This window comes from Cydia fagiglandana, chromosome 25 (assembly GCF_963556715.1).
Source record: "Cydia fagiglandana chromosome 25, ilCydFagi1.1, whole genome shotgun sequence".
Classification (NCBI taxonomy): domain Eukaryota; kingdom Metazoa; phylum Arthropoda; class Insecta; order Lepidoptera; family Tortricidae; genus Cydia; species Cydia fagiglandana.
The window spans coordinates 5,455,157-5,468,029 of NC_085956.1; the positions used below are offsets into that span (position 1 = coordinate 5,455,157).

General features: G+C 38.7%; 1 protein-coding gene and 1 long non-coding RNA gene across 2 annotated transcripts in view; both read left to right on the forward strand.

The window, feature by feature from the left end:
- Positions 1-12,873, forward strand: part of LOC134677178 (uncharacterized) — a 281,564-nt gene that overhangs the window by 242,616 nt on the left and 26,075 nt on the right. The window lies entirely within an intron of this gene.
- Positions 1-12,873, forward strand: part of LOC134677133 (diacylglycerol kinase 1) — a 273,583-nt gene that overhangs the window by 240,834 nt on the left and 19,876 nt on the right. Inside the window, exons 4-9 of the mRNA XM_063535592.1 lie at positions 5,950-6,023; positions 7,856-7,967; positions 8,333-8,447; positions 11,356-11,520; positions 12,045-12,167; positions 12,664-12,788. Of these exons, the coding sequence (XP_063391662.1) occupies positions 5,950-6,023; positions 7,856-7,967; positions 8,333-8,447; positions 11,356-11,520; positions 12,045-12,167; positions 12,664-12,788 (714 nt within the window). The remainder of the gene's footprint in view (positions 1-5,949; positions 6,024-7,855; positions 7,968-8,332; positions 8,448-11,355; positions 11,521-12,044; positions 12,168-12,663; positions 12,789-12,873) is intronic.

Sequence of the window (12,873 nt, forward strand, 5' to 3'; positions counted from 1 at the left end):
TAAAATAGTTAGACTCTATAAACTAGAATCTAGTTTTGAAATACCATCTAGTTACTAGATGGCATTTCAAACACTTTAATACACGCTACGGTACACTAAAACCAGTAAGTAACACCTAGTTACCGTTTACACCTATATTCTATACTTCTATAGACGTATCTTTAGGTACTTAAATAGAAGTAAACAAATGATTAGTACATTTTCGGGTAGTTATAACCAGAGCTCGGATAGGGTGAGCTATTTGCCTTATATATGACATAAGACATTAATAACATTTATGACTACCAATACTACTTTTTTAATTAACCAATCAAATAGAAAACCACCTACCTATAGATCTGAACGACCTGACTTTAACCTATACATTATTTGGGGCTTATCTATGAAAAGGGACCTTATTGTCGATGGCGCTTATGCCGCACAGTCTCGCGCGGCATTGTATTTATATCGGAGCATCGTTAATAATGGCATAAGCGCCATCGACAATAAGTTCTCTTTTCATAGATAACGTCACATTTGATTATGTAATGTTTTCATCTATTCATCATCATTTGAGGGTAGATTTTGTTTACTTTTATTTGAATACCTAAAGATACAGACTATAGTAGAAAGAAACCGTTTTCTCCCAAAATGGAGCTCCATAGAAAAAGCACTGTTTTTTCCATTGGATCGCAAAGCTATTCTTGCCGCAGGTCGCCTCCAGAAACTCGCGAACTAAATTGACATGAGTTTGACAGATAAAATGATACCAGGAATAGCAAAGAAAAAATAGTCAGGAGTATATGTCGATTAAAATGATATCGATAAGTAGGTAAGTTATTGCAATTACTACCCAAGTCATAATTATAAAGGGGTCAAAACCGATTTCTATGAATGTGACGAGAAAAGTGGTTGATTCAATTGTAAGATTGTGATGTGACGTTACCGATCAAATCAGGAGGAGCGAATGCGAAACTGACAAATTTCTATCCTAGAGTCGGACCAAGAAAAGTCTGCAGCGGATTTGACAGCCCACGCAGCGTAAGTGTTATTTATACGTTATCATTTCATAAAATTTTGACGTTTAAAATAACACGTGTACTGCGTGGGCTATCAAATCCGCTGCAGACTTTTCTTGGTCGGACTCTATGGGGCTGTCCATAAATTACGTCATCGATTTTTGTCGATTTTTGTAATTTTTTTGTATTTTGAGCCAAATTAACTTTTCTATGTTATCACCTAACTTGTTATTCTAGCTGTAAGTGTTCCTAACAAATAAAAGAAAATCAATAAATATCTATTTAATTTCTATATGTTTATCCAATATCCTTGTCTCCATTACTATTAAATTGCACAATTTTCGAAATACCAAGTAACAATTGTAAAATAACTTAAATTACTTATTTAAAGATACATTTTAACTGACAGTAGCGCCCCTAGCGGTGAATTCTCGCGATATTCTCGAATTAAAACTTTTTTGAAAATATCGATATGAACAGCACTGGCCAAACTGTGGTATCATTTGTGCACATTGACCTGTCAATTTAGTTCGCGAGATTCTGGAGGCAACAAGCGATTTGCACACGGCTGTGGATACGGGGTAGCGTAAGTCATACTTAAATCGGCTTAAGTATTCCGTTTTCACACCTAAGCCTTCCTACATACTTATGAAACGTGAAGCATTTATTGTTAGGCATAACTACCCGAAAATGTACAAATTGTTTGTTTACTTTTATTTAAATACCTTAATATAACTAAATCTTAACAAATTACTTCTATTTTGATGTCGATCGCTTCAGCATAATATATTCTAGGTTTATAGGTTTCGCTTTTAAACAAAAATCGAACGTTCGAACTTGCTCACCAAATTTTACGAAGAACTGTCGAAAAATGCGACCTGTAGACGAGAACATCCGGACACGTGAAAGAATTTTTGCTGAAGCTGAAACGAAGACCTTCGCTTTCGCTCGGTCAATTAGAAATCATAAAAACTCCCAGGTATTCCGGCCAATGCCTTTTGAAGAGAACTCTGGATGTATTTATAACCTCAAAGATGGCGGCGTCTGCGTCCATGGGGACCGTTGCTAGGCAACGAACTTCGAACTGGCACAGTTAATATAGAACCAATATTGCGAGTTTAGAAAAAACGCCCGCTTTGTATTTTGGCATCTCAATGGGACTTATGGGAATGGGAATTAAAGGCACTAGGCCTTTATGCGGTTATCATTAGCACGTCTCTCCAGTGTATGACGTGATAGCACTATAACCGTATATAGCGATGTCCCGCTCGCACAACGGAGTGGTGTACGAATTCGCATCCAATATGAAAACCGTCTTAGCAACTTAGTGAGAGACCGTGTCCTAGTTTTCATGGCAAGCGCTACGTATAGCTTATAGGGATATGTATGCATTTTTACTGCCAAGAATGTGCAGTGTTATATGAGCCAAGTAAAGGATAATGTAGCGGTCGTATCGTAACAGGCGGCCTAGCCAAGGTGACGATCGTTTGCACTTTACCATCGAAACAATTTGTCTCTCTATCACTCTTCCATATTTATGTAACAGTGACAGTTGCGTTTCGTTCGCTACGTAGCGTTAGCTATTGGCATGTTGTCAAGGGGGCCAGGACACTAAAAGGCTGAATTCGAACAACTTCATCAAGCTGCACCGACAAGAACCCAGCTCTTATTTAAAGTAAGTTTGACAGACAGAAGTCGAGTGTATAACCAACTTTAGAAAGTTCAATCTAAGGTTATTTGAATTTTTAGTTTATTTACTCAATAAAAATACACAGCAAAATATTACTCGTATTTTTTGCCAAACTGCGTGACAGTTTATTGGCGAACGGTAGCACTCAACATTCTTCGTTAATCTACTGTGTAAGCTGTAGATACTAACAGCAACACACTTACCTGACCAATCGTTAGGTCTTATCTCAATGGAACGAGGGTCATAATTGATCAAAAAACTGTGACGTATTATGGTAACATTCCATTTCTAACCGCAGCTGCACTACCGGTACTGAACGCGTTGCTGTCATTGTCAATTTCCATAGTAAAATTGACAGCAGTGCAGCTGTCGTTGGAAATGGAATGTTACCCTTAAGGTACCGCGTTTGTACCAAGTCAAACAACTGCGTATATAATTGTACAATAACTTTGTAACACAATTAATCGAGAATTAGAAGGTGAAAGTCGAGACAAAATTATATTTAACACTTTCCACCTTCAGGCGGGGTCGGGGATCACTTTATGTTAACTATTTTCATTAAAGCCAATAATTTCATTAATATAATATTTAACAATTTCAGCCTTTATAAGTACCTACGTCCCACTGCTGGGCACAGGCCTCTTCTCATGCGCATGAGGGCTTGGGGCTATAGTCCCCACGCTAGTCCAATGCGGATTGGGGACTCCACATACACCTTTGAATTTCTTCGCAGATGTATGCAGGTTTCCTCGCTGTTTTTTCTTTCCCCGAAAAGCTAGTGGTACATATCAAATGATATTTCGTACATAAGTGTTGAAAACTCAATGTACGAGCCAGGATTTGAACCCGCGACCTCCAGATTGAAAGTCGGACAGTCGGTGTAGACAACTTACTCAAAAATATGTTCTTAATTAATTTTACATATTTTTGAGATGGGGCAGAGGTAGACCAAAAAACCGGACAAGTGCGAGTCGGACTCGCACACGAAGGGTTCCGTACCATAATGCAAAAAAAGGAAAAAATAACGGTCACCCATCCAAGTACTGACCTCGCCTCGCCCGACGTTGCTTAACTTCGGTCAAAAATCACGTTTGTTGTATGGGAGCCCCACTTAAATCTTTATTGTATTCTGTTTTTAGTATTTTTTGTTATAGCGGCAACAGAAATACATCATCTGTGAAAATTTCAACAGTCTAGCTATCACGGTTCGTGAGATACAGCCTGGTGACAGACGGACGGACGGATGGGCGCGAACGGACGGACAGCGGAGTCTTAGTAATAGGGTCCCGTTTTACCCTTTGGTTACGGAACCCTAAAAAGAGATGGCGGGATGACCTTGACGCTTTTTGCAGCGACTGGCGGGAACATGCACCAAACCGTAATGAGTGGGCGGAAGAAAGGGGAGGCCTTTGCCCAGCAGTGGGACATAAAATTGAAATTGAAATTGAAAATATTTATTTCAGATTTGCATCCATATTTGTTAGTATAACTTGGGAACTAATGTTAATTTTTACACCTAGGGTATGTACATGTCATGTATTTAAACTATAGCCTAAACTATTTTCTAAATTTAAAAAACCTAAAACTTGGCGAATCCAATGCGCCAGTATAGGATTCTCAGGCCCTTCTGAAATGACATCCAGAATGCTGTTGGTACTGCTCCTAAGCCGACCCATCATCAAGACGATTCGCATAACCGCATGGAAATCGTCTGCATGGGCCTCGGCGAACATGCGCGGTGCGCTACACCATGTGGGCCTAAATAAGCAATCAAAAACTATTTTAGATGATTTGTGCACCCATATTTTTACACTTGACTGTCTAAAAGCTGATAACTTCACTTTTATTTGGTGTATGATATTGATATATATTTCAGTTTCTAAGTTCAGATAAATTATTTGAAACTATTATACCATCGGGACTGCGAAAGCAATCAAACTATGTTGAATTTAAATTAGTTTATACCTAGAAACTAACTTCTCTAGAGATTAGTATTGATTTGATGCGAAATACCTACAATATCGATACTGGTACGGGCAACTATTGTATACAGGGTGATCCCGTGACATGAGAAGGACCAATCTTACGCATTCAGTAAAATGGTAATGGATCGTTCACTATCATATTATTTAACAATACTACTACAATACTTTTCGGGTTTGTTAATAAACCGCCTTGATGCATCAATGTCATATTTTATTGTCTGTGAAAACTAGTCAAAAAACAGTTTAAGGCACAGTATGTATAAGTTACTCTATGAGTTTACTAGAGGCGCTAGTGCTACACTCTGGCGGCAGAACATTGCATACCTACACCATATTATGTTTCATATACCTATTTAATGACTAGTAGGCGATTCTATATAAACGCTTCCCGTCGGGGTTGATTAATTCTGATAAAAACGAGGGAGTCTGAGCGGCTCCCGCGAAAACCGAAAATCGCAAATTGCGGGGATCTTTCTCTTTTACTCCAACGAAGGCGTAATTAGAGTGACAGAGAAAAATCCCCGCAATTTGCGAACTTCGATTTTTGCGGTTATGGCCCTGAGCCCATTCATTAAGGAGGGATTGACTTTTTTACCTCCGCAAAACCTTGACATTATCACGGCATTATATTAAGAGTCATTCCAAGTCATACCACAGAATAAATAATAGTACTAGGTAACAGAAGACTCACTCTCTAACAAAACGCGTCTGTTACGATCAGGACAGATATGGCCGCTAGGTGGCGACAGCGCCACGCGCGGCTTATGGCAAACCCCAAAATTGGGGTCGAACGAATGTACTTTTAGCTACCTGTAGCAAAGCGACGTAATCGCGGAGTGAGACACGCCTGGTCAATTAGTCATACGAAGGAATTGAATGTACGCTCTCGTTTTAAAACGACGTATTGAAATTACATTAATTTGATCAGATGTTTTTGTTTAAAAGTAGGCAGTTTTCTCAATTTCTAGGATGTTTGATGATAGTTTCGTATTAAACTCTTTTTATTAATTTTAATCTAACTGTTGTTGCACCAACTCAATCTTTCGGTTTAGCCCATGGTTGACTGGTAGAGAATGCTTTCTTGCACTAAGTCTTTCATGTTTACATATACTTACCGAAATATATTTAAGTGTGGCTTCCATACAATAATCCTGATTTTTTTGCCGTTTTTATCGTAGTGGTACGGAACCCTTTGTGCGCGAGTCCGAATCGCTCTTGGCCTGTTTTTAGGATGGTAATGATGGTGGTAACTAAACGCGTTTTCTGTTTGTTTCAGGACATCGACTTCGAAGGGTTCCGCTGGTTTCTGGACAACTTCCTGGAGTGCTCGGCTCCTGATGAACTCTCCAGGTACTTACTTACTTACTGCCGTGACGATGCGACCCGAAGTGGATCTTGGCCTCTGACACTAAGGAACGCCGCGCTTCTCTGTCTAGCGCCGTTTCCGTACAATCCACGGCACCGAGCTCGTTCAGATCTTTCACGACCTCATCGCACCAGCGATACCTAGGACGCCCAACCGGTCGTCGACCATCCGGACGGCCTGAGTACGCTCTCCAAACCGCTCGATCTTCACCCATACGGACCACGTGCCCGAGCCATCGGAGTCTTGAGGCTTTAGTTTCTCCTACTATGAATGTTATGTGTGTAATCTTGTCAGCACTGTAATGATTATTATTATCGTCTGTCTATCAATGTTAGTTTAGTATCTATTATCCTGTTATACCTCAATCCGATGACAATGCCACTTAAATATCCTAGGTTTACAAATCATAGTGGGAATTGTCTCAGGATGTAGGTTGCACCTACTAATGTATAAATCTATGTCCTCTTTTGTGTTATATATCTGCCTATGTCTGTTTTTTCCCCAATAAAGAAAATAAAATAAAATAAAATATATGGGGCTCGGCCACTAGATCTTCGATTTCCTGGTTCTTGCGTATCCTCCACGAGCCATCTTAACTCTCCAGGTAATTCTATCAAATCCATTGACATAGACGGAGATGGCGGGACAACCTAGACGCCTTCCTCTGTAACTGGCCAGAGCAGGCGCTATGTCGGGAGTCGTGGACGACAAGGGGGGAGGCCTTTGGCCAGCAGTGGGACAACGTAATAGGCTAGCAAAAAAAAATATCTAAGGACGGGCCTTACGGGCAATATAAGGTGCTAACAAATGTATCACTGATATTTTTACAGCTGATGGTACTCGGTTCTCGGAGTACGTTTAAGTATGAAACATCATTGGTTTTGCTGTTTTTTTGGAGAAAACTAGGAAACAAATTTGCTACGTTAAAACACCCTGTTAATAAGACCTCTCTTAGAACCTCTTTAAACTTGACGTGACGTGACATGACAGACAGTGTTAAACATCTTGACAAGTACATAATACGGGTGATTATTTTAAAAATTAATTATAATATTTATTATTGTTCGGTAAATGAAAACAAAAAATGATATACAAACGTTCCTTAATTACAGTTAAGTTAATTGTTATAATGTAATGTATTATCTCTTAAAATATGAATGACTAATTTGTTAGCACCTTATATAAGATTGGGGACAGTACAGCGGTGTCACGCACACGAATCAAAAATTAATTAAATTAACGGTCGGATTCAAATTTTAGATACTTGAATTAATAGATCTATAAACGATATGGATTAGATATGTCAGTGTCAAATGTGACATACGTTTCTTCAAATAAAAACGTCACTTTTGACACTGAGACATCTTAGAGAGAGTTTCTAGATATACCGGGTGTGCCCTGTAACATGAGCAAAAAATTAAACTGTAGACTGTACTCCTCATACTGACCAACATTAGTTCAGCGACTTTTAAAAATAACTTGTGGTTTGATTTTTAATACACTTTAAAGGTTATTCTAAGATGCAATGTATTGCGAATTTTGTTATGTTTAAGACGTGACAACTTGACAAGCAACGTCAATCACAATGATATGGCAAGGCGATGGCGTCCATTGAAGACAATATTAATTTTGTATGAAAAATAGGGAATCTAAATACTTCATCATTTTTAAAAGTTGTTGAACAAAATTGCCACCGTTTGAGGAGTACAATCTATGTTTTAATTATTTGCTCGTGTTACAGGCCACACCCGGTATTAATTGACGTATTTAATGTCAGACTCATAGTAGTAAGTAGTAAATAAATGCATTATTTCAGGCACTTATTCCTGTCATTCGTCCGGCGCGACCGTCGGCCAGCGCTTCGTGAAATGGCCGCCGCCAGTTCGGCCGCCGCGTGCGCAGCTGTCACTGCGCATGGAGATCATCAGGTCAGTGAGTGAGATACAGTTACCTAATACATCTGTCTCTGTCTCCGGGAAATATATCTATGTATAATATATATATTTTTAATTTACTCAATAGGTATATTTCTCTCTCTGCACCAATTGTAGATATCTCTGTTTGGCCCTATGGTTGACTGGTAGAGAATGCCATTTGGCATTAAGTCCGCCATTTGTTGTATATATTTTGTGCAATAAAGTTCAAATAAATAAATAAATAGACATTCAAGATAGCAACCCAGCAGAAAGACACAAGACATTAAGATCTCCTCCCATGTTTGTTGTGATGTCTTGTTATCTTCAGATTTTTAAAGTTTCTTGGAAATATATATTAAAAAGTAATGTGTTGACAGACGAAGCACACTCTGGCCTCGAAGATCCATGGGCTAGCGGAACGTCTTCAGCAGCTCGGCAAGGGCTCTGGAGACTCCGTGGATGGCAGCGACAAGGGATCTCGGAGTCGCACTGGTGAGTCCCGTCATAGTCTATAATTTAAAAGCAACAGATGAAAAAAAAAGGTAAATGTGGCTAATTCTGCCAAAGGGACTATTCTGTCCACTAGCGTTTTTATCTAACAACGAACAATATTGATAATTTCGTCGGCGAAGCAGCGATTGCTTTTAGTTTCAGCAATCAAAAGCTTCACCGCTTCGGGCATAACTCGAACTCACGACTTCGCATCAAAAATTTGATTAGCTTCCCTTATTTATTATCAAAGAGAAATAAATTAAGGGGAAATGGTACAAAATAAGTAACCCGCTGTAAGTCAAAATTAGGTACTTACGAAAATGCAACAAAATTTGGTAGGCTTCCCTTTCCGAAATCAATCTGTGAGTCAAAAGGACTCTGCAAAAGGAAATTCCACTAATGAGTTCTGAGCTATGAATAAAATAAGTACATCTAAAGCCTACACAAATCGATTTCCCCCTTAGATAAACCTTGGTGCACCCACCCTTTCTGTCGGTGCTTGTATTGATTCAGACTTTCTGCCGTATTCGAACTTTAAGATACGTCAATTAATAGATCTAGAAACGATATGGATTAGAAGTGTCAGTGTCAAAAGTGACGTATTTGTTTGAAGAAACGTCACATTTGACACTGACATATCTAATCCATATCGTTTCTAGATCTATTAATTGACGTATCTTAAAGTTAGAATCGGGCCGTTTTGCAATTGCAATATTAAAAACCGGGCAAGTGCGAGTCGGACTCGCGCACAAAGGGTTCCGTACCATAATGCAAAAAAAAAACAAAAAAAAGCAAAAAGAAAACGGTCACCCATCCAAGTACTGACCCCTCCCGACGTTGCTTAACTTTGGTCAAAAATTACGTTTGTTGTATGGGAGCCCCATTTAAATCTTTATTTTATTCTGTTTTTAGTATTTGTTGTTATAGCGGCAACAGAAATACATCATCTGTGAAAATTTCAACTGTCTACGCATTCGTGAGATACAGCCTGGTGACAGACGGACGGACGGACGGACGGACGGACGGACAGCGAAGTCTTAGTAATAGGGTCCCGTTTTACCCTTTGGGTACGGAACCCTAAAAATGGTCTCAATATGCATGTGATGCGGAGGGATGAAAGTGATGTGACGAGAAAGGTATTACGAATGAATGTGGAGGGAAGTACGAGGAAAGGAAAACCGAGGAAAAGGCGGATGGACTGTGTGAGAGATGATATGAAACGAACGCAAGTGAATGATGAGATGACGGGCGACAGAGAGGTGTGGAAGAAAAAGACATGCTGCGCCGACCAAGTGAATGGGACAAGGGCAAGAGAATGATGAATGATGATGAGTTGAAATATGAGTACATGACATAAATATTAAATGTAAAATATCAAACAAAATCAAACTCAAATGAATGTTATCAAACATTTAAAATCATCATTTAAAAGTCAATTTTACCAGCAAACAAGAAAACAACTCAAAATTTGCATTTGATTACTAAATTTTGCCTCACATATGAATTAATGATAGCAAAGTGCAACTTTGCTATCCGTTTTTAAAGAATAAAATAAGCGTTTTCGTGCTGTGTAGTGAAATAGTTATTTGTTTTACAAGGGGGCAAAGTTGTTGTTTAACCGCTCATGCTAATATTGATACCCGAGCAAGCGAAAGATTCCAAAATTGAACCACGAGCGTAGCGAGTGGTTCGAAAAATGGAATCTTGAGCGTTGCGAGGGTTTCAAAGCACAAGGGTTAAACAAAATTTGCCCCCGAGTGTAACACAAAATTTTTCACCACACCAACCCGAAGCAAATATTAAATGTAAAATATCAAACAAAATCAAACCAAATCAAATCCAAATTAATGTTATTAAATATTTATCATCCAAAATCATCATTTAAAAGTCAATTCTACCAGCAGACATAAGAAAAACAACTCAAAATTTGCATTTGATTACTTTGCCTCACATGTGGATAAAATGCAACTTTGCTATTCGTTTTTGAAGCGCAAAGTAATTCTTTCCGAGATGGTGTGGTGAAAAAGGTTTATTCATATTTTCACTTTTAGAGTTATTGCTATTTAAAAAATCAGGCGCAAAAGAGTGTTATAAACCAATATCTAACCGATTAGGTACAAATTATTTAAATCTTCATTTCTATACTTCGATGTTGAAACGATTTGGAAAAAAAAATCTTATTCAAATATTTCAAAGAACTCGTTCGGTTTGATTCGATATTTATTCGTAATCGCATCAGTGGTTCCGAATCGTGATTTTACTCATTTCATATTCGCGAGGATAAAAATAATCGCGTTTAGCATTTTATATATCTTTTTGAACGAAAAATTTCAATGGAATATTGAGAAATGAATTTAACGCGAGTTGATGATAACCGCAATGAATTTTATTATGAAATACGAACCGTTTCAAATATATTTATGGACGAATGATATTTTTTGGTTCGTTAGTGGTCAATTGGAATTATTCGCGGTCCTTTTTCCACGCTAACGATCTCGACTTTATCCGATTTTTATTATAATGTGTGAATTTTTTAATAAAATCAAAGTAGTCAAAATTTATGGTTAGGTATCTGACTTCAACGAGTAACGCTAACACTGTAGTGTACAGATGTAGTGCATTATTGTTTTCCATCGTATTTTATCGGAAACGTTCGTATTTGTCATGCTACTTCAGTCAACCTCAGTACTCTTTGTATTCATATTCATTTAATCCATTGTTAGGTACTTATCATGCTCATCAGTACAATAGGTCTTACATTTTAGTCTTCGTATGTGGACAGAGAATTTACAATTACACTAATAATTATTGTACCGAGACTGACTGAAAAACCAAGACATGTTCGTACGTTTCCGTGAAAATACGATGGAAAATAATTGTACACTACAACTGTAGTCATTATTTTCAGGGAGCGTTCACCCCATGTTCACAGTGACCACGCACCCTTCGTACTCCTCGCATGAGCTGTGCCTCGGCCGTACGGAGACCAGCCCCAGCCACAGTCAGATGTCCAGGAACTCCAGCAGAAAGAGCAGCAACTCCTTGAGGGTCAACCAGTCTACCAAGATCGAAGGTAACAACCGGACAAGTGTGAATCACACTTAGGGCTCCGTACTTTTTAGTATTTGTTGCTAATACAACAACAGAAATACATCACCTGTGAAAATTTCAACTGTCTAGCTATCACGGTTCATGAGATGCAGCCTGGTGACAGACGGACAGACAGACAGATGGACCTTTTTACCCTTTGGGTACGGAACCCTAACAATGAGTGTATCGGAACCTTAGACATGAATCCGTTAGCTATATCTTGCATTATAATATAAGTTTTATTTCAATTTTTATTCTAGATTGCACATTAATATAGGATTTATTATTTAATCGTATGGCATTATATTTATAGATACAGAGATATTATAAATCTAACTCCAGAGAATTAATCCACTTGATAGCTTGGATTTGAATAGTATAGTTGGTTTTTTTTGTTGAATATTTTCCATATGTTTCCTCCCTTCCTCCTCCCTCCCTTAGATCCCTTGATTTACTGAACTACCGGTTCTTACCTTCATTCTACTTGTGACCATTTTATGTTTCCAGATTTCAAGCACCTCATGCGACGATCGTCGACCCTAGAAGTCCACACCGCCAGAGTCTCGTTGAAGGATATTGTATGCTATCTCTCCCTGCTGGAAGCCGGGAGACCTGAGGATAAGCTGGAGTGTAAGTATAAATGTCCAGGATAAACCTGGACCTAACCTGTTAGAAGTTGATACCACCAGAGTTACACTGAAAGCCATGGTGTACTATTGCTCACTGCTGGAAGCCGGGAGACCAGAAGATAAGCTGGAGTGTGAGTATAAAAGTCCAGGATGAACCTAGACCTAATATGCTGGAGGTTAATACAGCCAGGGTTTGCCGAAGGACATCGTGTGCTATCTGTCCCTGCTGGAAGCCAGGAGGCCAGAAGATAAGCTGCAGTGTAAGTATAAATGTCCAGGATAAACCTGTACACTTTATAATTTATACACATATTAGTAGTGACTACTTGAAAACACAAATCAAAATATTTAATAAAATAAATAATTTGATTGTTTTCCTGGTGCCATGCATGAAACAAAACACCAATAAAATAACTTAGACCGTTACCGCTATAATTTTACTATAATTTTCAAGACTTTCATATACACTGATGTTAGGCTCATGTGTCATATTCCAGTCATGTTCCGGCTATACGACACGGATGGGAACGGGGTCCTGGACACCAACGAGATGGACTGTATCGTGAACCAGATGATGACTGTGGCTGACTACTTGGGCTGGGAGACGTCTGAATTAAAACCGGTGAGATACGCGCCTTTTCGACTTCAGGTAGGTACAGTCATCAGCAATAGTATCTTACACAACTAGGGCCGCAAAAATATATGAC